Here is a 25,507-nt window from a genome sequence, read left to right as displayed (position 1 = left end):
TTGCCTTGCCTACCGGGGGCGCGACACGCGTCTCTCGTATATGGACAGTAGGAATGCAGGACTGTGAACTAGCGCGGTCATGCAATTTTCGAGTTTTTAATCTACATTTTACATTTGTAACATTTATAATAATATTAAAACCACACCACTAAATTTTTAATAAAGTGTCAAGTACGTTACTATTAGCCATATGTTTAGACAAATTTTATACTTTAGTTTGCTAAAGTACTTTAGTAAAAACTTCACGTTACTATAAGTTATGAACGTACGAAATTTAATTAATTTAATTAATACGATGCATCAAAACATTTCCTTGGTAATGTAGACCGTCATTTATTAAAAAAAATTGTTAGTTCATTAAGTGGTTTAAACACGAACAAAACAATAAAATAATTTATACAAATTAGTGATTGAATAAATTATTTAATTATTAGGTAGTATATCATGTATTTTCTGAAGACTGCTGTACATTACGTCAAAAACGAAATTTATTTACAGAGTTGACTTTGTTTTTACAGTATTCAAACTCAAATAACTTTTTTTACAAACTTTCTGAAACTTGAACCAAAGAAATTTACATTTTCACAATATGTATAAATTGACTTTAATTAGATATGAGAAGACTTCATATGAAATTTACAAAATACACATATGTAGATCATATCCATTAGAGTACATTTTTATACTTTATAGTTAATTCATGAATAACAAATATAAGATGAATTCTTCACAAAGATCACTGATAAATTTCGTAAGTACACTTAATAAACGAATATTTATTACCCTCAGTATAGTTATCTAGTCCAGATTTTTGAGTAGGAAGAGGTAATAAAATATTATTAAATCTTTTTGTATAAAAATTTCTTCAGTAACATTTACCTACGTCTTTTAAACTGTTTTTCTTCTGCTAAATTGTTTTTACGAAAATTTTTCTTGAATGGTCGCGTTACTTCTGGACTCAATTGCCGTTTCCTTTTCTTTCCATACAACTGTCCTAATGTTTGCATTTTCTTTTGTCGAGGTGAGTTTTTATTTTTACGGGAAGTGTTCATCTTCGAATTTGACGGCTCGCTTGCCATTATAAATTCTTCTTCTCGACTCTCTTGAATAGGATCTGTTGGTTCGGCTTTAATAGGATTCAATATTGGTGGCTGTTGAACTACTTTGAGGAAATGATCATGAACTCTGCTGATACTCGCCGAAGTTTCTTCTTGAGTTTTTTGTAACTGCTTCAACCTTTCAGCTTCTTCTTTCTCTTGTTTTTCTCTTTCTAGTTTCTCTTCTTCGGCTACCATAGGCTGTACTCTCTTGTATCTTTCAAAAGGACTTATAAATATAAGTTTCTTCTTTTTTACGTTATTTACTTGCATCTCTACTATTTCATCCTACGAATTAGATTAAAAATTTTTAATTTACGCAATTTACCTATTATTTTATTGGTAAAATTATATACTACCTCGGAAGACGAACAATCAAACACTGAAATAGATGGTTTCAGTCGTGGCTGATCTACTTTATTTTTTAATTCTTTAGAATTAAGCAAACAAGGAAGATTCGCCCTGGCTTCCATATCACTTGGTAAATCGTGCGGCTGAAAAATCCAAGATTCAGAGTTCAATACTTGACTCCTTTGAGTCAACCTTTGTCTCATATCTTCTTCCAATACAGGCTTTATCAATGGCTGTTCTCTGGCTTTGAGTATCATTTTATGAATTTTCAAAAGATTTTGTCTAACTAATGGAGGAATAGGATTGCAGCAGGCAAGAATACCCTGCATTTCTCTTGGAAGAGTTTCTGCTATGTTAAGTAACATATGGTTTGGTAAAACATAATTTGTACTATCATCTTCCATTCTAGCTGTTTCATCTCTCCATTTGTGCAATTCTTTTAGAGCATGCACTTGTCTGTTATTGAACATCTTTTGACTTTTTCTGTACATGCTTAAATAACTATCCTCAGTCCAAATTGGTTTTATATATGTTTTTTTACATATATCTGTGCTGCGGCCATACACTGCTTTAAGAACATTAGTTTGACCATTTGCAACATCAATTAATTGATTTGTCAAAACATCTTTCAAATACAACAAATAATGTGTATCATCTCGTGCATATTTCATGAGTTCTTCTGGTAGAGGTCTTATTCGCCAATCAGCTAATTGAAAATGCTTGTTTGGATCAATGTGGCAGTGTGTTTTCAGAAGATAAGCCAAACTTAAAAATGGTAGCTCCAAATGCTTTGCAGCTTGATGGGTGTCAAACATATTTACAATATAAAGTGACAAATCTCTTTGCAACCATAAAATGTCAGATTCAGCTCCATGAAATACTTTGAGAATGGATGGCTTTGTAAATACTTCATTCAGAATGTGTAAATCAGATCTGAGTGACAAAGTGTCAACTAAATAATCTGTATCTCTTGTTGAAATTTGCATAAGACAAGTAATACCTTGATAACTTCTATAAGAATGATGTTCTAAATCAACACCTAGTTCACTATACTTCATTAGGTCCTGCAACATAATTTTGAGGTCTTGAACCTTTTCAATCATTATTAATGGTGTTTCGTCTACAGGTTTAAATTTGATAGGTGGTTTTTTGAGTAACTGCTTTTCTGGAGGTGTAAATTTATCAAGTTCGCATTCATAAGGATGACAAAATACTTCTTCTCCTTCTTCTCCACATTCAACATAAATAGCTAGAGGCTTTATAGAATTTGGCTTTTCTTTGATAGTAGGTTGCCATGGTTTGTGGCTGTTGTCTATTTTATCTTTGAAAGTTAATTGTGGTCGTTGAATATTTTTTCCTGCCAATAATCTCACTGCTTGAACTGGACTTGAACTTGGCTTAGCCTGCTTATTTATGTACGATGAAGTATTCCAACTTCCATTGAGGTTGCTCGGAGTTCTTGTTTGTGTGACAATCAATTCAACACTGGGATTTTTACTTATACCAACTTCTTCATCCATACACACTCCCTAAATTAAAAATATAGTTGTAGAATCTATATTAGGATATAATATAAAAGACGTAGTACTTACAGCTCGATCCAAGAAAATATCATTTGACTCTAGCAAAAGGTCAAATTTTTCTTCCACATCTCTTTGTTTAATATTGCCTGCAATTCCTGCTTTCTCAACAACATTTTGCATAGAATCAACAATTTTTTTAATTTGTATATTTCGAATCTCGTTAAATGTAGGAAAACACGTGTAATAATTAAAGTTTTCAGCATTTGGCAAACTATTAGCAGCCTTGAGTCCATTTCTAATAACAGTAAATGATTTCTGAAAATATATTAATCATCGTAAAAATTCCATAATAAAAATAGACAAAAATAAATTTCAAGATGATAAAATATTCAATTAATTCGACTTAAAAGAACATATCAAAACATACCTGAATGAAATCATCGAACTTCGAATCCTCGACCGTCACGATATTATCCTCTGTAGCCATTTTTGTTTTGGCCTTTACGATATTTATCTTCCCTTGCAAAATTAAAAATTTGTTACATTTTGCTACAACTTTTACATTTATTTAATTATACGCTGCATTTCACATGCAAGTAACCATGTATTATCTACTCTGGTCAGCGATGACCCTGGTTAGGCGAGAATACAGAAAATCTAACCTTAATTTTAATAGTAAAAATGTGTAATGTTGGCGAAAATGATATTCCTATTGTATTGGTATCAGATTTAAACGAGTAATTGACTATACTAATTCATTTACAGAACTCAAAAGAATATTTTTAGTAGGTACACTAATCCCACCTTTAATTAAGTTTATTTTTTACATCACACTGAAAAAACGATTAATACGTCATATTTTAATCCAGTCCAAGGTTTGTTTCGCTGCACTTCTTATATTTACGTGAAAAATAAAAAAATTCATTTATTATTCCTCCAATGGGGCATAGGATAAATGTTCTATTACTCTATTGTCACGTAAATAAATTTTATAATTTCATTTAATGAAACCTGTTTTAATACATTAAATTATGATAGGTGCCGACGACAGGGACACTGACGATAGTATTCAGTTAGAAATCAATTTTTATTAAAAAAAACGGAAATGCAAAATATTTCACTAATAAAATCAAAACGATAGGTTACTTTTATAAGTTTGAAGAAAAATGCATCTTTTAAATGCCACAGTTTAAACTTTATGTTATTATCAACTGCTTTAAGAGAGTAAAATACTTTTAAAGTTAATACAATTTCACGATCTTTCAGAAACAATTTACGAATTACTTATATTTTTTTAAAGCGAATATGTAAATTATATTGAATATACAATTATAAAATATATTGAAATGAAAGTAAAAGAGCAGTATCTTTCATTTAAACAAAATAACAATTGCTGAAGCTTAATTATGAAAAAACATTTCGTGTTTTTATTTCTAGACTACTTTATGTTTATATTAACGATTTATATTAAAATTACCCAATAAAATAAACTAACATCTGACAAAAATTGTTTTCAGTGTACAAAATATTTGTGATAAATACAAAAAAAATTAGCTACGTGTTATCCACTTTCGAGCCTCATAATTCAACATACTCCTTCATATTATGCATATTAATTAATAGCTATTTAGTCTTACTTAGTGACAAGATAATTCTCGCACCATAATATATTTTTAATTACATTTTATATCTTAATAAATAATGCTCGAAAAGTTGAAAAGTATTTATGTCGGTCGAGTTTATCGAAAATTTTTTTCTCTAAAACTAGAAAAAGACGGATGTATAGTTCATGCGTAGCATGTTTTTGATTACAAAGCTATTTTTAAAATCGGCGAATTTTGTGATTGTTATAAGTGATTGAAAAACAAAATCAACGAATTTGCATCAAATTTTGCTTTCAGATGATGCAAATAAGGCTTTCGGGAATGAATGTATGAGCAAAACACGAATAAAAGAATAGTATAATCGTTTCAAAGGAGACAGGACTTTCTATTGGTGTGATTTTTGTTCTGGCCAACCTTCGACGACAAAAACACTCATTAATATTGAACGGGTACGATTTGCGGTCGATTTAGATCATTTTATATATGAATCTCAAATTTACAAATGACACGTGTGTGTGTACGAAGTTCATTCCGAAATTGCACAGCGCAGAGTAAAAAAAGCTTCGCTTAGAAATCGGTCAGGACAACTTAGTAATTGTCAATAACAATGATATTATACTTAATCCTTAAAAGGTTATTACTAAAGATGAATCATGGGTTTATGATTATAATACTAAACAAAACAACATTCTTCACAGTGAAAGTACTCTGGATCGCCAAGACCAAAAAAAGCACGTCAAAATCAGAGCAATATTAAGTCAATGTTAATTGTTTTTTTTCGATTGTGAAGATATTATACACCATGAATATGCATAGACAGACAATCAATAAAAACTATTACGTTCAAATTTTGAAACGTTTGCGAGAAACAGTGCGAAAAGAACATCCACACTTTGGGTTATTGGGTTATTGGCTTCTCCATCACGATAATACCCCATCGCATTTATAGAATCTTGTTCAGTAGTTTCTAAGTAAATACAGTATCCAAATGCTTCGACAACTTCCGTATAGTCCCGGCATAGCCCTTTGTAGCTTTTGGCTGTTTCCAAAACTCCAAAAACCACTCAAAAGACAGCGATTCGATGACAAAACGACAGTTGAAAATAATACGACGAGCACCCTACAATTGAGTTCCAGAACTGTTTCGTGAAGTGGAAATATCGCTGGAATTTCGGCAGATCTTGTATTCTATGAGTATTCTGTAGTTTCAGTCTAATTTTTTTTGTCAAGAATTTAAAACTACACTAACATTCTTTCTAAAAAAGTTGTATCACAATAAATAATTTGTAATCGTGAATCTTCCCGAAATTTGTATAGAATGTCAATTCGACTCTTTGAATAGGCGGTACTAATGTATTTAAGTAATTTCAGTGATGATTAATTCAATCAAATGGATTATCACACGCTTCAATCAAGATTATCTTTATCTAAACTTTTCAAAATATCTTTCACTTCTTCTACATCCCGATATCCATTATCTGAAAATAAAATCAAAAGCCGATTTTATCGAATTTTCCAGAATTTGATTAGAATTTACTCATCAATACTTACTGCAATAAGGCTCGCTTGACGAAGTTAGAACAAAAAAAGTTCCTCGGTATTTGTAATTTTCACTATTGATACCCATTTCTATACATGTTTTCGACGTTTTACAGTCCGTTCTTAAAATTTGTTCAGCATTTCTGTAAGTTCGATCCCATGGTTGAGCCCAAAACGAGCAGTTTTTCATAACCGCAATGTTGATCGATTCCATGAAGTACGAGTAAGAACGTCCGTGACTGCAAATCGCATTTTGAATAACTGCAATACAATATCGATAATCACATTACTTTCCAACGTGGAAAATGATTTTTGAAATTTCACTTCACTCATAATAATACTAATTTTTGTTGATAATGAATTTTTTTTAATGAAATCTGTTACTTTTTGTGCTACAGTTTAAAGCATGAAATTCGTTTTTTTTTTCAGAAACACGGAAACTTACCTTCTTTAGGCGCTGTTATGACAGGTATCGTGTATTTGGACAATTCGCAGCCAGGCTGTATTTTTCCGCCGTTGGGAAAAAAATCAAGATGACCTACGAAAAGACCATGAAAACAAATAAATACTTGGTTCAATTCACTTGCAATATAATTATGTTTCCGATACACAAATTCAGACAACGCAAAAGCAGTATATGATAGTAAGAACCTATAGACTGTGGCAATCCAAGTCCAAGCCTCGATAGGAATACCCCATTCGTGTGAATAACATCGACGAAAGGCGCGTCTGACTTATCGAGTCTCAGCAATAAGTCGACGGCCGTGAAACATGGTTGAGCAGGATCAAGCCCGGTTATGCGCTGAATGGACCATCCAGACAAGCTTTGATTAATTGCATTTGCAGCGTAGCCGCAGATGTGTGCACCCAAACTATGACCCACGCAATGAATGCGACCCCAATGCTCTGCACTTGGACCATCGTGCATCATAGTGTAATTCGCTATGTGCTCGAACAGCCTGTATATGAAGGATTTTTCTATATCTATCATAAACTAGTGACTGTAATAAATCTCGTGTAGCAATTATAACAGGTGCGAATTTAATCGTATGAGCATGTATCCGAGTGTATGAAGAAACGTACTTTGTTTGCACAAAGGAAACTTTTAGAGTGGGTCTTACCGAACAGTATGACTTATTTGATAGAAACTTAAATGGACGATGTAGATGTTTAAAATACCTAGTTCATCAATTCACTTTTATTCGCTCGTAGCAATAATTTTTTTATTAATGTTAAATTAATTACGCCGCAATTTGGCTGCCAGTAGTTTGGGTGTTGAAAACAGCTTTGTAATAATTCCAGGTATTTCCACCATCACTCCAATCCACTGCAATAACGTTAACATCCCCCTAAAAATTAAAATCAATAGTTGTGCTCGAACATTTTCTTTAAAATAAATTTTGTTATGATTTTTATTCCAATGCCCTGTGTTGATTTTCTTTACAGTAATTAACGAATGACGTAAATTACAATTGTAAAAGCATCTTTAATGAGATATCTTCGGATAATGGCTGATTTTGGTAAAACTTTAATTAAATAATTATTAATTTTAAAGACACCAAATAAACCTACATATTTTAAAAAAGCTTCGTTCATTTTATGAATCCAGCTTCCATTGCTGTTGGATAAAAATCCATGCACGATAACAACGGTATTACGCCGCGGCTCAAAGTCAGTCCATTCGAGACCAAATTGATCATCAAGCATAACTTCGTTTCTATGTGGCATTTTGCGGGAAGTGAAGAAGAACCGAGCTCGTTGCGCTGATGAACCATGAACAGCCTTTCGAAGATATGACTCGAGCATACCCGCGACAGTAGATCCTAAACCTAAACAGTCGTTCGGACCTGCCACTGATAGTTTCCCTACTTCCGTCCCCAAAGCAGATGTTGCTGAATATTACAATTATTACATTAGCTTTTTATTACTGCGAGATTGGACTTTTCGCTACCAAATATAATAATTCATTATACTTTCTAATATACATTTCGTGGAAAATGGACGATAAAAGATATCTAATAATACTGCAATTACTTGACACAATAAGGAAATTCGTTTATTACACAAAAACTGTCTTAAATTTGTATGATTAAGCATAAAAGGTGCTATATCCAATTTCCAAAGAAAATGTTATGATTACAGCAAGTGACTGATTATTTAGAGAATTCAATAAAAGAACTAACGGAAAATTACTCTTTATTTGAACGAGTCATCTACGATTTACAATGGAAATTAGATTAAAATTTTACAAGTCTAACAGCCATTTTATTGTAGAACAGTTCGAAAGAATTTGATAGAATAGAGAGAATAGCAGTTTTGAGCGTGCACGTAATTTTGAGCTTTGTTAAATTGATTATGTAATAAATATTTTGCTTTCACTAATAGACTACTTAGTTTATTTAAAACTTAAGTTAAATCCACATAGAATATTGTCAAGCTCGCAAGCTTTCTACGCAGCTTTCTTTTAAGGTTATATACAAAACTACAACTAATTGTCTTACCCTGAACATACTGTCTCAATAAAAAGATAAAGACAACACCGTAGCACCACATGATTGTTTGAATGTTCGAATTACACTGACTGACATCGCTCGGTGTTTAATTTCAATTCAATGTACGCGCAACAGAACTATACACTGAATCACTCTGTCGAACTAGTGACACTCACCAAATGACCTCTTCCGATAAACAAAGCCAACTATTTTGAGCAATTCTATATTCGATATAATAAGAATTTTTTCGATTGTAACTACATGGCAGTTGTATATATAGTGTATTAATTGTCTATCTATGATAACATAGATATTATATCTATGATAACATAGATATTATATCTATGATAACATAGAGGTTTGCATGGTTTTTTTATGGAATAACTGAGGATTACTTTCGAAGTAATTTTTGGCGTAGAAACTGAAATCGGGCTCATAATTAATTGCTCCATCACGTCAGGTTTTTAAGTAAGTTTAACCTAAAAATGCGAAAAACCTAGTTTTTCTCTTTATTTGAGCATTAATAACTTTACAAATTTTTATAATTTTTAACAATTTTATGAAACCATCAAAAGGAACCACTTCTTAGCTTTTTATTTCACTATTTATAGTTATGATTTGAATTATATTCTAAGCAGAGATATCGTCAATGGAAAAAAAATACGAGGCTGAAGATTGACCTATATAGCCTTAAGATGACTGGGTCGCTAGTAAGTCGTTCCTTTAGTAACTAGGTCATGTATTGATTCTTGCAAAAAATGTCTAGTTTATATGACCATACACTCAATCTGTTAGGAGTTTGATGTTATTGTCTTTGAGGTTAAAGAGCTCTATTCATAAACCCTACTTGGGTTTATGAATAGAGCTCTTTACTTTTCATGGGTTTGATGTGTTATATGGCATAATAAAAGTATAGAACAGCAGAGCCGTATCTGCGGTCAATGATCTTTCGTTCATATAATTCCTTGTTCATCAGAAATATCAATGAAATAGTGCGGAAAAGTAGTCTTGTCTCGCGTGGCGTTTACACCCGAGCGAAGCGAGGGTAGAAAGGTACACGAGACGAGAAACTCTTTCCCGAACATGTGCCGTACCGTATTTTTTTATACGACGTGTGGAAAGTGCGATTTTCAATGCACGTTTTTTGCCGAGCGTGCGGAAAAAACGCACTTTCCGCACGGAGTATTAAAAACAAATTTTACGTCCTATTGTTTTTCCCTTTATTTATTACATCGGTTATTGAGAAACTTGCAATTTTTTTTTCAACTTGCAATATCTCCGGTTAGAAAAATTTAATCATAAATGTAAATAGTGAAGTAGATAGGTCAAGTGTTACTTTTTGATGGTTTTATCGGATTTTAAAAAATAATAGAAATTTGCTAAGTTATTGATGCTCAAATAAAGTAAAAAATTGTTTTTTGCACTTTTAGGTTAGGATTATTCAAAAACCTAACTTGATGGAGTGATTCTGAGCCCGAATTCGATTTTTACATAAAAAATTACTTTGAAAATAACTTAATATTTTCATAACAATCACTTTATATCTTGTAGACTTGTATAATGGGCAGTTAATTGACATCGAAAGCTTGGCTCAATTTTTAACGAATTAATTTTTCATGTTACATGTTCTAAATTTTTATATTTGTAAATTGTAAAATTTTTATCGTCCAGCACCTTTGTATATAACATTAAAATAGATTATATATAAAACATTTATATACAATTATTAAAATATCAACTTTTACAATAAAATATTGTGAAATAAAGATTTTAAATAAATAATCTTATTTACATAAATTTCAATAACATCAGTATTAGTTAATATTTCTAAAATAAAGTACATTTCAGGTATCAAAATATTATGACATTACAGTTATAAATGTTAATTCTAAAAATATAAATGATAATCACATTTTGAATTGGAAATTATGTTTATACAGACATGGTACAAAAGTGATGAAGATTTCTTATTAAATATTATTATCACAAACTACTTCTTTAATAACTGCCACTATAGATGGAATACAATCATACAATTTTATTTAAAAAGTCAATTTTTCAGCTGTCTAAAGACTCTTGTGTTCTGAAGCAGTCACTCACAATTTTCCATTTATTATCTAGTGCAGTGATTGTGAAGTTTTGATTAAAACTTTTCCCAATTTTCTTATTTTGGTATTTCACTTGACCACTGACTTTAATTAAGAAAGTATGCTGATTAGCTACTGCAGGCACTAAAAAAATTTTTAAAATCAATTATAACATAAAACTTGTTTTCTATTTGTATTTTCAAGTAGCGTCTAAGCTAATGGAAAAACATCAAACTTTACACTAGAACAATAAGCTGTAATCAAATTGTACCTCTGCTATATTTTTAATGGATAAATGAAAACTTCATTTATGTAGCATAATATTCCAAATAATAGAATCAGTAATTCACATAAATTTAAATATTAAACTATAAGCTAATCATTTACCAGTAATAGGTAGAGCATCTAATGAGTTAATTGTATGCACCGATGGGGGAAGATCTGTCCAAAAGTTTTGGATTTGGTCTTTTCCTTCTATACCATTCCCATTCCATATTAGAATAGCATTGTCCATATATAACTTTGACATTAGCTATAAGCATAATAATCAATTTAGTTTGCATGAAAATAATCCAAATGCAATGTAATTATACTATCACTTACATATTTCTGCTTATCTAAACTATCATAATACAATTTAGTGAATTCCTCTGCTGTTCTACAAGCTAAATCGATTTTATTTTTTAGATTCTGTAAAAGAAGAAATTAGTTCAACAATAAATATTTTTGGAATGAGTTTTATGTGAAATTGTTAGGTTATGTTTGGTAAGCACAACTTTATATTTCAATAAGTTATTTAAACAAGATGAGATTGATATGTAAATAATATATATATTAATGTTACCTCGTCCATATTGAAGGATTTTTAACAATACTTTTAAAATAATATATGTAAATATGACAATTTTCCACAATCAATATTGTACAGCTAATTTTGCTGTCACGGGATCCTCATGACTCGTGAGTCGTGACATACGAATGGTCGACTAGTGGAACACCTTATTTTACGCTATACTATATACTATACATGATTGTCCAGCAGTGCAGCAGCCTTCTCAAATCATAGTATTGTAAACATTATTCAATTAAAATACAGGTCAATAAGATTTTAATGATAAACGTTATGAATGGAACAATAAAAAGTGTCTATGAACAATTTAGTAAAAAAATTATTATTTATTCTTTTTTTTTTAATAATTCAATTTTCATTGTGATTGTGTAATAATAATAATGAAGCATTATGAAATCGCACACTATCATAAACTTAATTGAAAATGAAATTATGCGTAGTGTGTGTGATCGTAATTGACAGCCACGGTAAGAATATTACGATAGGGTTATGCGCATGCGTTCGCAACTTGGCGCAATCAACGCCATATTGGAATACCCATTTTACTGTTACATAGTTATATATATAGATCTCCATGCACACAGATATCAGCAGGTACAAGTACACTGTAGTCTGTACAATCGTCGCAGTCGTTGTAGGTTGTACTGATCCGCGCCTTGTGTAAGAATCGTGTGTTCGTAAAGATTATTAACCTCTAAAGAGAATAATTTTTGTGAACATTTTCGTGAATATTAAGCGATTAGTCAAGGGGGCACCCGGGCAGTTTACGTGCTGTTGAAGGTACGCTCTGCCGTAAAAACCTTGCTGTTTTTATACTTGGTACTCCTCGTGTGTGAGTCGTGACTACGTCTTTCTCTCTTGTGGTGCCACTACAGCGCTTCAGCACAAAATGCCAAGGAAACCAACAAATAAACCCTTCTGGGGTGGATCCGGAGGACGAGGTTTTCCAGCGAACAACTTTGAGGATAGATCGAGAAGAGAGTATTTTGGTATGGATATTTTCAACTTTCGTTATTTTCAAGTCAATTGTTTAGCTCGTATAACCTTTACCGTCCGAGAGGACGTCCATGAAAAGCTTTTAATTTAGTTGTTTTTCTTAGTTTTTTTCACCTCCGTATCTGAAAAGTTCTGAAAAGTCGTCATACTTAATTACTTTTTTCTAAAGTTTATCAAAATAAACTGTTTTTTAGGTCACGACGACAGAATGGGCCGACCAAACGAAGGGCAAAGGCATCTACAAAATCGACAGCGAGTTACGTTCAAAAAACCCAACTACAAGCCCGATCCAGCTAAAAAAAATCGTTTCATAAAACTAGATGATGACATTTTGATGTCAACTGGCTCCAATAATAATAGCCGACCTGTTGTTAACATTATGGGAAGAGGCAAAAACTTTTCTCGAGGAAGAAACAGTCCTCTACCTCGTAGTCACTCGAGAATGGATGGTAGATGGATAGTGAATATGAGTGATTCCAATTGGTATAAAATAATTGTAAGTTATTTGTTTTATGTACTTAAATTATTCGTTTTTGCAATAAAAATGTTATTGTAAACTGCTAACCATATAAAGTGTCATCCTAATAATATTTATTAGGCAATTATTTATCAGAAAAATTTATTGCGATTTACTCTAAAAAAATATGTGAATTTACTATATTATATACAATTTATAAATCTTGAATATAATTTTCATGAAAAGATTTTTAAACAAAAAATATATAACCAAATTTCTAGACTTGTAAAGATATGGTATTAAGAAATTATAATTATTTTTCAAGACTAAAATACTTTAAATTATTCTTCAGATTCAACAAGGAAACAAATATACAAAAGAATTTGTTCTTAGCAACTTGCTAAGTATGATGGCACCATGTACATTTACGCCAATAGCGGTTAGTATAATTTTCGTGTATAATTTATACATAATTAACATGGAAGAGAAATTTTTTGACCCGTATTTATTCTACAGTATAAAATTCGTGATAATGATGCAGTGTTCTATGTTGAGGGCTTTAATGTTGCAAATAAATTGAATAATTGTGACAAAAGAATTTCTTGTACTGATGGCTCTAAATTAGGACTGAGAGTGTTTCCAGGACAACCTCGAATCCAAATTGATGATGCTCTCAAGGAAAGATTGAAACTAGCCATGGCCAAAAGATATAATCAAGAAACTTGCGCCTTGGACTTGTCTAAGTTTCATCAAGATTCAGGTAAAGAAAAGTTTAATTTTGCGCAAATGACTTAGAAACTCATTCAAAATTACTTGTTACTTGTGACAAATTCTCAATTCTCTTATAAAAAAACAGAAAGTTTAACTGTGTATCGAGCTGTTATTCTTAAGTGTTTTTTTTTTATTCCAGATCTGGCATCAGAATATTTTTGTCCTCTGGATCGATCAAACATACTCCAGGTTGTTTTAAATATAGTACATGAACATATACCTGGCTTGTTGGCATTGAAACTGGACTCAAATAAATTACAAAACATAGATAGACTTGGAACACTTGCTGACAAGTTTGAGAATTTGAAAATCCTTTATATAGGAGATAACAAGGTTAGTTTTTTCTCTACAAGATTATGTTTTTACTTTATTAGTCTTCTTTATTAACTTAAATTTGTTTAGATAAAGGAAGTCTCCCACCTGAATGCTCTTAGAAACTTACAACTAGAAGAGTTATACCTAGAGGGAAATCCTCTTTGTAGTAAATACAAAAATAAAAAAGAAGAATATATCAAGTACGAATTATCAATTTCAAATTTTCTAAAATAAATGTAAATTCAAGAAAATTCAATATTAACTGTAATGTAATGTTATCATTTTCAGTGATATAAGAAAAAGCTTTCCTAAGCTTTTGAAACTAGATGGTGTTGACTTGCCACCACCTATTTTGTTTGACGTAGAAGATCCAGTAATCAGACTACCACCAACACAGAAAATATTTATTGCTCAATCAAATACCAAAGCCTATGCAATTGCATCGCAGTTTTTCCAACAATATTTTCTTGTGTTCGACAGTGAAAGTCGTCAACCACTTCTGGATGCATATCACGAAAATGCTTTGTTCTCTATGACAGTTAATGTCCTTCCAAGATTTAGTCCATACCATAATGAAAACTGTAATATTCTCAGAGTGACTGAAGCTAGTCGTAGACACAAATTGAAGAAATATGGAAAATTGCCTATTGTGTCATTTATATCAGAAATGCCTCGCACAAAGCATGATTTGAACAGTTTTACGATGGATTTGTGTATAGCTACTGTAGGAGTTTTCAGTTATTTTCAAATTATTTTCAAATAAAAGCTTTTATAAAAGATACTATTTTTTGTTACAGGAAGGAATGATATTCATCTCACTAACTGGTCTGTTCAAAGAACTAAATAGCAAAGATAACAAAGAGTTATTAAGGTACTTCGATCGACAATTCATTATTGCTCCAGAAGGAGCAGGTTTCTGTGTACACGAAGAACACTTATCAGTCAGCAATGCGACACCAGCACAAAAAAAGAAAGCTGATACTTTGGTTCCTGAACAACCAACTCCTGGACCATCCACAGCACCAGCACCTATAGCCAATGCAGCTGCATTGACGGAAGAGATGAAACAACATATGGCGATTCAACTCAGTCAACACACAAAAATGATGCCAGAATGGAGTTATAAGTGTTTGGAAGAAGTTCAGTGGAATTATGACAATGCTCAATTAGCATTCCGAGAAGCATTATCATTGAACAAAATTCCTCCCAATGCTTTTATACAATAAGTTTATTAATTTTAAGCTAGATTTTTTGTACACACGAAAAACAACTTATGTGTAATTTCTAGAGTAAAGTGTAATGTAAAATACGTAAAGAAATTGTTTGCAAGCCTGAATGCAGGTTGTTCTCTAAGATTACTATATTTTATGTTTGATTTTGGAGCGAATGATAAAAATGTTGGAAAAACTATGAATAATTGCTAATAATGATTTTATAATACTTTTAAGGGCTGTGCTGGTTTCTGTAGCTTAATAAGACCCTTTTAAGAAAATTTTTCTTGTTCATAGATAAACGGCCGCGCTTGAAATTTTTTTATTATTTCATCGTGTGTAAGGTACTTTGACAAAACTAGTTTTTTATTGAGTCGTCAATCTTTGTCATTAAAATGGCATAAATCTTTACTACTGTCATCTCTTGATATATGTATAGTATCAAGATCATTCAATAAGTTTATTTAAATTCGCGTATAATGCTTGTGATCGAGTAGCATTGAATTCTAATTTTATTTGCGATGCGTACCATCGTTATAAATGAAAAATAAACATCAACAAGTCTATTTTCATACATGAATAATTAATTTATTAGTTGAATATTGCTTTGTACTTTCGATAAATGGCTAATTTCCGACCATAATTATGAATGAAAATGATAAAACAGCATTTTTTTTCATTCTGTAATTGTAATAATTTGCCAATCGTGTAAATATTTCAACCCGCACAACGACTGAAACGTTGATCCAACAGTTGTCTACTTATGAGACACGTTTGTTAAGTAAGTGTAAATAATGAATAAAAAGATGAAAAATAAAGTTTTTTATAAATTGAATATTTAACTTATCGTTGGCTTCATCCCGAATTCAATGAAAAACTATCATTTTCTAACGATTCATCTTGTTCCTGGAATCCTAGAAAGTATTGCTGGTCGTGCTCTCGTTCATTAATGTTGAGAATATTAGAGTTTGAATTTTGTTTTTTTCGAAAAAATCCCACCTGAAATAAGGTTTATAATTCAGAGCATGTCTTTAGTACGCATTGATTATTAATATACACAAAAATTTGCGCATACTTGGTGTAATATTGCTGTAATAATTGATAAAATAACTAAACCAACGATCACCGAGATCACTATTATCCATACATCGACTGATCTTTTCTTATTTCTCACATTATAAAACTTCGTTGTTAGTTTAAGTATTTTCGATTCATCTTTCAACGGTTTTAATATCTGCGCCCGCGCTCTCGTGCTATACTGAAGAATTGACCCAATAGGCAAAAGCTTCTGCAAAGATTTCATATTCAATGTGAAAGACAAAACTATTGTAGCACCTTGAAGCGCTTTTAAAGCTGTCAGATCGCAAGTTACAGTTCCACACTGCACTTTGTCATTGAAGCAATCAATTAAAACAATATCACTTGAATTTTTTTCATTGGATTCTACTGTCTTTATAAATTTTTCTGTCTCCAGATGTGTCAACGGTGTATTTCTTTTTTCTATTTTATAAATATTTTTGAATTGATAATGGCTATCTTTGAGACTATCTAATGTCAAGTTCATAGACGATTTCATTGGTATACCGTTCATGATACAATTATACAATGATCCAAGGATTTGAAGCTTCAAAGGAATAAAAGAGTTTTTACATAGCGCCAAAACAAATCACTTGAATATTTACGAAGACTGTTTATGAAGTTTGAGAATTCAATTCTGAATACCTGTGGCATTTTTATAAAAATAAACGGCTCCCCGTGGCTAATACTTGTTGGAACGTCAATAATTATTTTCCCATCATTTATTGGAGTAGGTCCATTTTTAAAAATATCATAAATATGTTGAAAGGACATATTGTTACTGTCTCGGTGCTCGGTTAAATAATAACTATCCTCGGCAGTTTTACTGAAAATAGAAAGGATGTACTAAGGAAATTTCGAAACTCTGAAATTTTTTAGGAATTAACGGCAATAACTTTTACCCTGATATAGAAGTGGAAATATTGCTCTTGAACGTTATTGGCATCGAAATTTTTTTCACGCCTACGTTATTGGTAATACTTTTAATGGTCATATTTATATACAGTGTACATGACTCTATGCCGGTTAAATTATGAGTTTCAAAGTGTCGCATATCCAAATCTAATCTGATTGTTTTCTAAGTTGTACAACATCCCAATTAAAAGAGGTGTATGATAAGCGGAATAGTTTCATACCTACCTGCGTTTGTTTATTGAACGGATTTGCTACGTTGCAGGTGACGACCAGTAGGTCTTCTACGATTGATTCTTGGCAGGAGGCTAAAATACTTCGCAAGTGAATACTCTTTGGAATGAAAAAGACGGCAACAACTTGATAAGCGGGTTCGCCGTGATTTTGAAATTTCGCTTCAACGCTCAAATCGCCTGATCCGATTTCCAAAGTGTTGTTTTCTCTAAAGAGTGACGTTTTCGTAAAAATGGATTGCAATGAACTTTGGTTATTAATAGCTATTTAAAAGTTACGATTTACCCTACGACACCGAACATCGTCGTTGTAACAGAAATGTCAGAATTGCAAATTTTACCTTTTCCACAATAAGTTTCAAAAGGAACTAACAATTTGATAGTTTTCAATTCGCGTCCTTTATATTCCATTGGACAAAACTTGCAAAAACTGTCTACAAATCGTGTCGTTAAATAAAACAATGACAAAATATTGGCGAAAAAAGGCTCGAACTTACCATTGGAATGACTTTTAGTTGCATCTATTTGATAAGTGTTGAATTCGTACGTAAGAACGATGTCTACAGGATCAGCCATGTTATGTATTTCTGGCTGAAATTGTGAATTTCGTTTCAGTTGTAATTAATTTGTAGCTACTTATTTCAGCTTACTTTCATTGAAAAGTGCGAAGTGGTACACCCATTCCAGTTAGTATTAGCGACTCTTGTCATCTTACTTTGTCGCGAATAACGGTAATAAAAAACTTGATTTTTCTCCGAGATCGGTACGTGCCAGACAATATAATCGTACATGAATCTTTTGTGCTTCGAATCTACTACAAGCTTTACCGTATAATCTGTGAAAAAATAAAATGGAAAATGCTTCGTTTACTTCGATTTAAAAATAAGACGACAAATCAAAAAGCAACCTACTTTTAACTACTTGCGGATTGGTATTTTTGTAATTTCCCATGCAAAATTCCGGTGAAACTCTCGTGGTGACACCAATTTTGATGGCTGTGGGCTGAACTTTCAAGTTAATTTGACATTTTTCGACCGGTATCGCGCGAAGTATCACAGCGTGTCCAGATTTGTAAGCTCCAACACCCACATCTACGAACCTGAAGGTTTTAAAAACAATTGCAATTGAAATTGGCAGTTGCCTCGAATAGACAGAACCCACCCATTTCCATCCATGTCAACTAAATTGGAAACGGAAAATCCGAATCCACGAAGAATCGTCGAAATGCCGATAGCTGCAATTCTCTGTGACACTTGTAAATTATTTACCTCGCCGAGAATGGAAAATCCGTTATAAATATATATTACTCCAGCTTGTTCCCATGGAGCTCCAATAATCAAATCTTGAGAAAGGCGGTTTAACACGTAAGTTAATATATTACTCTGGAATAATACTGTTAAATAATTGATTTCGTTACCGTCAAACCCATCTCCATCTAAGTCACCAGAAGACAAAGAATATCCGAATTGCGCTTCGGTAACGGAGCCTTCAATCGTAGGATTATCATCTATGAATCCCTAGAATGAACAGCGGGATTTGTAGTCGTAATTTTTTAGAAAAAAATTGTAAATTTATGTCGTTGTAAAAGGTGTACATCCTGGGTGCCTAAATAAATGTAAACTTTGCCAACGTCATCGCCGAAATGCGGAGCGCCGACAATAAGATCGTCAAATCCATCATTGTTCAGATCACCGGTAGTCAAGCTTGCGCCAAAGTATTCGCCCAATTGGTTACCGTAAAGATATTTCAGGACTGTCGGCTCGTCTGTACTGCTGTTGATTATTGCGACCTTTATTTTACAAATAAAAATTCAGTTAAATTCATATAAGGTCTTGCGATACTACGTTTCGATACTATCGACAAAGTGATTTCAGGCTCGTGCGGACGTTTGCGGCCGAGTGAAGCCAGGCTGAAATCGCTTTCTCGCACATGTATCTAATGTTATTTTTCGATGTGTGAGACAAGACATAGCTATTGTCGTTCAACCTTGCCAAATAATTTCCAAACGGGGGCTCCGCTTGCGAATAAAATTTCTTGCTTGCTGAAGAACCGGCCGGACGTCACGGAATACCCTGTAATGACAATTCACTCGAAAAGTTTACTTTACATGAATGTTTTCGTATCAGTCGTCGTTATCACATCTGTTATACCAAATTCCGCCTGTTCATGGATATAGTTGGATATAACCAAAGTTTTCCGATTGTTTGCTTGGATGATGTTGATTGAACCACTCGGGTTTCCAACAATTGTTGAAGTGTTGTTAAGCAGAGATCTTATAACTGATTCACTTTTTTCTATATCATTAAATTTGATATTCGACTACGCAAAACAAAGAAAATGTTGTTATTAAGTTAAATAACTCTGAATTGGTCACAGTTTAAATTTATATAAATAGTAGCATTACTTGAATTGGACGCGCAACATTTTGCGAAAAGCCATGCATAGGATGATACCAATGATGCGAACTAAAATCTAAATAAAGATAAAATTAATTTTCAACACTAAAAAATTATATTTGTGATATAATTGGATAATTTTTACTGTATTTAGTTAAACTTTCAGTTTCTATTTGTAAGAATGAAGTATTGTTATAGCTATAATAAAAATAGCACATTCCTTGCATTGTCGAAATGTATTGATTGGTGAAAGGCTTAAATAAATTAACTTCCGTACGTGGAGCGCAAATCTAAAAATTTAGAGCCATAAGTATCTTTATATAAATTTATAGATTCTAATTCGGTAAATATGATTTAAAAAATTGTACTATTTCTTTACTTTTAACAAAGTTGGATGAAGAGCGGCGATCGACATGCCAAACCAGCCATTATCTTGGATCACTTTCGCGTACATTCCGAATTTCAGCGCTATATCCGGAGGAGAATCTGAAGTAGCGCTTGTAACGTGACATTCTCCAAATAAAGGGCATTGATAAATAACTCCAGGTTTGTTACCAGATTTGCTTAATTCTGTAATTTTGGCTTTTGGCGCTCCAACAATTAATCTATTGATTAAAACTTTTAGCGAATTTTTACTAGTCGATTTTGTTTAAATATTTGCGTTATACATACGTAGGTTCATATGAATTCCATTCTGGAATAAGTAAAACACTAAAACCGAAGTAACTGCCTTGGTTTTGTGAAGACTCGAAGTAAATAAGTGGATATTTGTCGTCTAAATTATAAGAAAACACATTTAACAAAGAAATGATGAAAACAAAGAACAGGATCATTGTAATTCAAACCATAACAATTGATACACTGCATAAGAGTAAATAGGGACAACGCGAAGATGTGAGAAACAGGATGGAACAAATGATAAAATTATCTGACAGAAGTGTCATGCTGTTTGTTTTTTAATTAGTTTTTTCCATACTCAAACATCGGTTTATTATACTCTTATCATTATAAAGATTGCAGATTGAGTGACATCTAATATTTGATACAAACTTTTTACAATAAATTTATGTGATTTGTTAATTCAAAACACTACTTAATTCAGACGACTTTCAAAATACTTTTTCTTATCTGTTTGCTGAATCAAAAAACTTAATTACTAAGCTCATATTTTATAAAAGAATCTTTCACGATGGACTTTTTAAGTATGAATAATTCCTCGTTGTTTGAGACGTGCAGCATGCTCTTCGAGTGAACGTCGATAAAATAATTTTCGAGGATCTACGCCACTCAATGCTGGACACTGAAATCAATTACAATTAAAATTAAAGTTTTAATATTAAACGAAAAAGACCTTAGTTTTTCAAATATTCTATCAATATACTCACTCCTGCTTTACTTCGAAAACTCAAAACTTCTTCTAATATTCTATCAATTCTTTTTTCTCTGTCACCATGGTCTGGATGAGTTGATAGCCACGGGATTTGATTAGGTTCTACTTTCAGATCAGTCAAGGTTCGCATTGTACCCCAAAAAACAACAGCTTCTCTGACATCTACACAAGCCTAAAACAAATTTGTCAACTAATTTAAAAACTCAACTGATGATATCTTTGAAGAATTGATAAATAGCTTATGTCTACTCACTTTGGCAGCAATAAGTAACCCGACTGTATCTGCTTCAGTTTCAAGAGCTCTACTATAGGGCAACGTGTGAAAAACGTCAACAATAGATTGACCTAGTAATAATAAGAAGCCTGCCAGCAGGTCTGGAAATATGGCCCATATAGCTGCTATTGGTAATGCAAGCAAAAGCTCAATAATAATTCCTCGAGAGACTTGTTCATACTGTGAGAATACACCAATAATCCATCATAAAGATCAATTACACCATAAATAATAAAGTCTAATAAAGAAATGTATTCTTACTGAATGATTTAATACAGCATGAGCCATTTCATGAGCTAAGACCACAGCCAGTTGATCCTCATTTTCCACCATTTGCAAAGTTCCTAAAAAAACAAAAATATTTCCTCCCTGAAATAAAAAAATTATTTAAAATAATATTTGTTTTCTTGTTATCTTTTCAAAATTGCTTAAGAAACCAACAGGCAAAACGTATGCATTTTTTAACGGTGAATCAATGACTGTCAAAGTCCATTTTTTATTTTTGAAATTTGGGAGATCTCTATTGGCATTAATCAATTTTGCAGTAATTCTCAATAGCTTTGAATATATTGGATGTGTTTTTGGAAGCAGTATGGACTGAAATTCTTGAAGATGCTATGCACAAAATCATATTTAGATAAACCAATTAATTATTTTTTCTATGAGGAAAAGTCAATGTATACTTACTGTATCAAAAGTTAATTTAGAAAGTTTTTCTTTTTGCTGTTCATTTAATAGAATAAACTGAAATCTTCCTGTCAGATTATCATATTCTAAATGAGTTGCATAATATAGAAACAAACAAACAAAATATAGACCTAAGCCACCTAAAAAGTACAAGAAATAAATATATAAAATTAACAAATCTCAATTTTTGTTCAAATATTGATATTAGTCAATTGTTTACTAAATATGTATTTTCTTTTAGCTCGAAGCCATTTGAGAAATTCTTCTTTTTCTTCAGGACTTTTACTTGCATACCATTTTTTAAATTTTCTTCCAAATAGTAAAGCAGCAATTCTAATTAAGGGCCGCACTACAAGTGCTAAGAAGGGAGGAATATCTCTTCTCTGTGTAGTGTGAAAGCTGCATCTTTGTTTTTCAAAATAGTGAAGAACTTTAACTTGAGTTTTCAATTGCACTTGATGAATGTTATGTACTTTTGTAAATGAGCGGTAAGAAATTGCACATGACTTTATTCTAAACTTGCTGGTAGCTATGCGCTTAGCGATGTTACTAATTTTAACAATGGACATTTTTATATTAACTCTTATGAACCTATAATTTCACTTTTTTACACAGAAATGCACATACAAACTCAAATATTAATATTATCAAAGAAAAAAGTTTAAAAAAAATTTGTCTATATGATCACATAAAATCCAAACAAGCAGCTAAAAGTAATAAATATAAACCTAGACGTGCATGATACTGGAACATAATTCCTCCGGCAATACCAATCTTCACTGCGGAAAAAAACATTTTCTTTGAAAAAAATATTGTAATAAGATGCAGCCAAACAGGGCGTGCTCTTCTTCCTACATGATTAAGAGGTTCCTTGTGGGCCTCTTCTTGAGCTAAAGAATTACAAGTGCGAATTTTATACTTCTGTACCAAACGTTTGTATTGCCATGACGCATCCATTAGGTGAGATTTTGTTTGAGCCTATATAAAATTGAAAACAATATCTGAAATAAAAATGGATTAGTTTACTCATACAAATTGATGATTAATGTCGGTAAATTTATATGTCAACAAAAATTCAATAAGCGAGAAGTTTAAAAAATATCTGGGTTTGTAAATAAACATTGTAACGGCAAATAATGATAATTATTTCATTGCCAAAACACCTATGCATTAAACCAATTAAAAACATAACCTTATATATGTTAGTTGAGTTATAACAAAATGGTGCAACAAATGGATAACAATTGAAAAATTACAAAAACTTATCGATATACATCTTAAATTTCTCAAAGGTCACGTGTATTATTACATACATAATAAATCTATTTTATTGCAATGTAGACATGACAAATTTTTTCGACGTGTGCGTTGCTCATTTCCAGATCCAGCTGTTACGATCTGCTTACGCATGCGTCACACTATTGGAATATCAAGGTAAATTATAAATTAATCGAGATTGTAGCTTTGGTAAAAAATTTAATTCTACATATAGAATAATCAGTATGAATAAGTAATAAGGTACGTTAAAATAAATTATTTAAATATAATCCCAGTTTTTCGTTCATTATTGAAAATCATAATTATTATGATAATTATCGTAACCAAATAAAAGTACTTTAAATTTCTGAGTATATATAGATATAAATATCATACGATTCTGATACTTCAAGCAATGAAAATTTTTCTTGAAAACAATATATTTTTTACTCATATTTTTGAGTACGTATGTACATACATATTGTTATGCGAAGTTGTATATATTATTTAGAGTACGCAGTTATCAGATGGTAACGAATTTTGAAGAAGACATTCAGAACTTCTTTTTTTTGTATTTTGAAATATGCGTGTTTCGCATACTAATTTTTACTACAACACGTCATAATCTATGTGTAATATTCAAGTTACTGCTATTCAAAAAGAATGCTGTACAAATTAAATTAGACTACAGGATTGTGCAACTGTGACCGTTTATGATGGTGCGTATAATTGAGCAATACCGATTTTGATCTCGATCGGTATACTGTATATAACTAATTTTCTGGTTCAACCCATTGAATGCGTATTTTTTTAAATATTATTCTGATTATTTTCTAGCTGTTATTCCTCATTATTAATTATCAATTCTCTAATACATCAGGGTGACGTGAACTACTTGGAGATCGGATTGAATATAAGACCTTAATACATATGGAATGACATATTATAATAGCTGCATCCACTACTAAAGTCATTGGAGAAGAATTAGCTATAAGTAAGATATACATACATATACACACGCGCGCGTACCCACACACACGCACGCACACACATATTGCTTTTATTTAGAAAATATCATATAAATAACATAATCAATTAAATATTTGATACAGACTTTTCGATCTTATATACACCGATGCAATAGCAATAAATCTAGATCTATAGATCTTCTGGGAAAACTTTATTTTGCGGTATACAGTTAGGGTGCGCGCATTTTCGCCTTCACTGCTAATAAGATAACAGAGGATCAATGTTGGTTAAAAGAATAACGGAACTGAATCCATCTCAACTTTGCTTCCCTCGGAATGAAGAACACTAGTAGCATCACTACGAAAGACGCGGAAATCGTAGATATATTTTACGCATCAATGCACGAGCTCGTATACTTGGTATAGCTTGCTTCGACGAATAGGTATAACCGAATCCTATAAAAAATGCACTTTTGTAGTATCTAAAATGGAAAAAATTATTTTCGCTAAATTATCTGGACATTGTTTCATTTTTTTTATTGATGGTATATAGCGATCGAAAATGCTCATGAATAATACAATTCATATAGAAACTATTGTAAAAATTACGGCTAACTTTTCTTCATAGCTTATGGTGACAATTATTTTGAACAAGTCTGAAAAGGTGCATAGAGAGTATAGAAGTAGGCAAGCGTTTTCATTTGATACCGTGTACGTTAAATAATTATCATTTGAAGTTACACATAATCCATTTATTAAATTCGATAATATCGGTTATAAACCATATAAGTTGGATATGTAAGGACACTTTAATTTGCAAATAATATTATTTTTAGTCATTTTTAACTGACCTTTTAAATCAACGGCAATCGTGTGAAACTTGCTATGTTTGGTCATTTAAAGTATCAAATTTAAGTTCTTGACTTCTAGTATCTGTATTACTAATGTTGCACTATAACTGCTGTAAGTATTTATCAGCCCATGCTATCAGCGAAAGAAATCAAACTTGATCTCCTGATA

General features: G+C 31.8%; 6 protein-coding genes across 13 annotated transcripts; 1 reads left to right on the top strand and 5 right to left on the bottom strand.

Annotated features, from left to right (window-relative positions):
* Window positions 1-454: 454 nt before the first annotated feature.
* LOC131665542 (exosome component 10) lies at window positions 455-5,549 on the bottom strand. 2 transcript variants are annotated; one of them, XM_058937477.1, is made up of 5 exons: window positions 5,417-5,549; window positions 3,399-3,490; window positions 3,041-3,286; window positions 1,457-2,977; window positions 455-1,385 (listed from the first exon to the last, which is right to left on the bottom strand). In XM_058937477.1, the coding sequence occupies exons 1-5, from the start codon at window positions 5,511-5,513 to the stop codon at window positions 876-878; spliced, it is 2,466 nt and encodes an 821-aa protein (XP_058793460.1). In that variant the 5' UTR covers window positions 5,514-5,549; the 3' UTR covers window positions 455-875. The 2 variants fall into 2 exon arrangements, with proteins under 2 accessions (XP_058793460.1, XP_058793468.1); XM_058937485.1 differs by lacking the exon at window positions 5,417-5,549 and having other exon boundaries at window positions 3,399-3,678.
* A 367-nt stretch (window positions 5,550-5,916) lies between these two features.
* Window positions 5,917-10,262, bottom strand: LOC131665554 (pancreatic lipase-related protein 2-like). 2 transcript variants are annotated; one of them, XM_058937496.1, is made up of 7 exons: window positions 8,616-10,262; window positions 7,687-8,006; window positions 7,360-7,463; window positions 6,766-7,073; window positions 6,560-6,652; window positions 6,127-6,375; window positions 5,917-6,053 (listed from the first exon to the last, which is right to left on the bottom strand). In XM_058937496.1, the coding sequence occupies exons 1-7, from the start codon at window positions 8,665-8,667 to the stop codon at window positions 5,983-5,985; spliced, it is 1,197 nt and encodes a 398-aa protein (XP_058793479.1). In that variant the 5' UTR covers window positions 8,668-10,262; the 3' UTR covers window positions 5,917-5,982. The 2 variants fall into 2 exon arrangements, with proteins under 2 accessions (XP_058793479.1, XP_058793490.1); XM_058937507.1 differs by lacking the exon at window positions 7,687-8,006.
* A 136-nt stretch (window positions 10,263-10,398) lies between these two features.
* Window positions 10,399-11,693, bottom strand: LOC131664959 (NTF2-related export protein-like). Its single transcript, XM_058936467.1, has 4 exons — window positions 11,538-11,693; window positions 11,297-11,383; window positions 11,081-11,225; window positions 10,399-10,837 (listed from the first exon to the last, which is right to left on the bottom strand). The coding sequence occupies exons 1-4, from the start codon at window positions 11,544-11,546 to the stop codon at window positions 10,665-10,667; spliced, it is 414 nt and encodes a 137-aa protein (XP_058792450.1). The 5' UTR covers window positions 11,547-11,693; the 3' UTR covers window positions 10,399-10,664.
* Window positions 11,384-16,105, top strand: LOC131664921 (nuclear RNA export factor 1-like). Of its 2 annotated transcripts, none has more exons than XM_058936401.1 (9): window positions 11,384-11,458; window positions 12,280-12,532; window positions 12,734-13,035; window positions 13,349-13,435; window positions 13,513-13,756; window positions 13,907-14,100; window positions 14,170-14,282; window positions 14,371-14,806; window positions 14,880-16,104. In XM_058936401.1, the coding sequence occupies exons 2-9, from the start codon at window positions 12,433-12,435 to the stop codon at window positions 15,306-15,308; spliced, it is 1,905 nt and encodes a 634-aa protein (XP_058792384.1). In that variant the 5' UTR covers window positions 11,384-11,458; window positions 12,280-12,432; the 3' UTR covers window positions 15,309-16,104. The 2 variants fall into 2 exon arrangements, with proteins under 2 accessions (XP_058792384.1, XP_058792393.1); XM_058936410.1 differs by lacking the exon at window positions 11,384-11,458 and having other exon boundaries at window positions 12,163-12,323; window positions 12,419-12,532; window positions 14,880-16,105.
* A 43-nt stretch (window positions 16,106-16,148) lies between these two features.
* On the bottom strand, window positions 16,149-20,365 carry LOC131666056 (integrin alpha-9-like). Its single transcript, XM_058938410.1, has 17 exons — window positions 20,291-20,365; window positions 20,057-20,201; window positions 19,920-19,987; window positions 19,666-19,834; window positions 19,502-19,587; window positions 19,110-19,304; window positions 18,933-19,032; window positions 18,677-18,857; window positions 18,427-18,614; window positions 18,166-18,350; window positions 18,013-18,106; window positions 17,802-17,949; window positions 17,511-17,724; window positions 17,273-17,448; window positions 17,016-17,196; window positions 16,369-16,917; window positions 16,149-16,292 (listed from the first exon to the last, which is right to left on the bottom strand). Exons 1-17 carry the CDS (start codon window positions 20,363-20,365, stop codon window positions 16,149-16,151), a joined length of 2,898 nt encoding a protein of 965 aa, XP_058794393.1.
* A 484-nt stretch (window positions 20,366-20,849) lies between these two features.
* Window positions 20,850-23,663, bottom strand: LOC131664931 (metalloendopeptidase OMA1, mitochondrial-like). 5 transcript variants are annotated; one of them, XM_058936438.1, is made up of 9 exons: window positions 23,576-23,663; window positions 23,118-23,263; window positions 22,483-23,041; window positions 22,263-22,402; window positions 22,017-22,190; window positions 21,837-21,944; window positions 21,555-21,755; window positions 21,297-21,473; window positions 20,850-21,211 (listed from the first exon to the last, which is right to left on the bottom strand). In XM_058936438.1, exons 3-9 carry the CDS (start codon window positions 22,829-22,831, stop codon window positions 21,110-21,112), a joined length of 1,251 nt encoding a protein of 416 aa, XP_058792421.1. In that variant the 5' UTR covers window positions 22,832-23,041; window positions 23,118-23,263; window positions 23,576-23,663; the 3' UTR covers window positions 20,850-21,109. The 5 variants fall into 5 exon arrangements, with proteins under 5 accessions (XP_058792421.1, XP_058792407.1, XP_058792428.1 ...); XM_058936424.1 differs by lacking the exon at window positions 23,118-23,263 and having other exon boundaries at window positions 22,483-22,811; window positions 22,991-23,041; window positions 23,537-23,610; XM_058936445.1 differs by having other exon boundaries at window positions 22,263-22,409; window positions 22,490-23,263.
* Window positions 23,664-25,507: the final 1,844 nt, after the last annotated feature.

Source organism: Phymastichus coffea, unplaced genomic scaffold (assembly GCF_024137745.1).
Source record: "Phymastichus coffea isolate CEN01 unplaced genomic scaffold, Cenicafe_Pcof_1.1 PCOF00003, whole genome shotgun sequence".
Classification (NCBI taxonomy): Eukaryota; Metazoa; Arthropoda; class Insecta; order Hymenoptera; family Eulophidae; genus Phymastichus; species Phymastichus coffea.
This window is presented reverse-complemented; position numbering and strand designations above follow the sequence as displayed.

Coding starts and splice junctions, on each gene's coding strand:
- LOC131664959 (XM_058936467.1), bottom strand. Junction 11,226..11,296: donor GTTTAGATAAGCAGAAATAT/GTAAGTGATAGT, acceptor TTATGCTTATAG/CTAATGTCAAAGTTATATAT. Junction 10,838..11,080: donor AGATGCTCTACCTATTACTG/GTAAATGATTAG, acceptor AAATTTTTTTAG/TGCCTGCAGTAGCTAATCAG.
- LOC131665554 (XM_058937496.1), bottom strand. CDS start 8,667: ATGTGGTGCTACGGTGTTGTCTTTATCTTTTTATTGAGACAGTATGTT. Junction 7,074..7,359: donor ACTGGCAGCCAAATTGCGGC/GTAATTAATTTA, acceptor CTTCATATACAG/GCTGTTCGAGCACATAGCGA. Junction 6,376..6,559: donor CATAACAGCGCCTAAAGAAG/GTAAGTTTCCGT, acceptor ATTGTATTGCAG/TTATTCAAAATGCGATTTGC.
- LOC131665542 (XM_058937477.1), bottom strand. CDS start 5,513: ATGGGGTATTATCGTGATGGAGAAGCCAATAACCCAATAACCCAAAGT. Junction 3,491..5,416: donor AAACGTTTCAAAATTTGAAC/GTAATAGTTTTT, acceptor TAATTTTGCAAG/GGAAGATAAATATCGTAAAG. Junction 3,287..3,398: donor AGTTCGATGATTTCATTCAG/GTATGTTTTGAT, acceptor ATATATTTTCAG/AAATCATTTACTGTTATTAG.
- LOC131664931 (XM_058936424.1), bottom strand. CDS start 23,577: ATGTATGTAATAATACACGTGACCTTTGAGAAATTTAAGAT. Junction 22,812..22,990: donor CCAGTATCATGCACGTCTAG/GTTTATATTTAT, acceptor TGTTAAAATTAG/TAACATCGCTAAGCGCATAG. Junction 21,474..21,554: donor GGTTACTTATTGCTGCCAAA/GTGAGTAGACAT, acceptor AATTTGTTTTAG/GCTTGTGTAGATGTCAGAGA.
- LOC131666056 (XM_058938410.1), bottom strand. CDS start 20,365: ATGTACGCGAAAGTGATCCAAGATAATGGCTGGTTTGGCATGTCGATC. Junction 19,835..19,919: donor ATGTTGCGCGTCCAATTCAA/GTAATGCTACTA, acceptor TGTTTTGCGTAG/TCGAATATCAAATTTAATGA. Junction 18,351..18,426: donor CAATCCGCAAGTAGTTAAAA/GTAGGTTGCTTT, acceptor ATTTTTTCACAG/ATTATACGGTAAAGCTTGTA.
- LOC131664921 (XM_058936410.1), top strand. CDS start 12,433: ATGCCAAGGAAACCAACAAATAAACCCTTCTGGGGTGGATCCGGAGGA. Junction 13,757..13,906: donor TAAGTTTCATCAAGATTCAG/GTAAAGAAAAGT, acceptor TTTTTATTCCAG/ATCTGGCATCAGAATATTTT. Junction 14,807..14,879: donor TGGATTTGTGTATAGCTACT/GTAGGAGTTTTC, acceptor TTTTTGTTACAG/GAAGGAATGATATTCATCTC.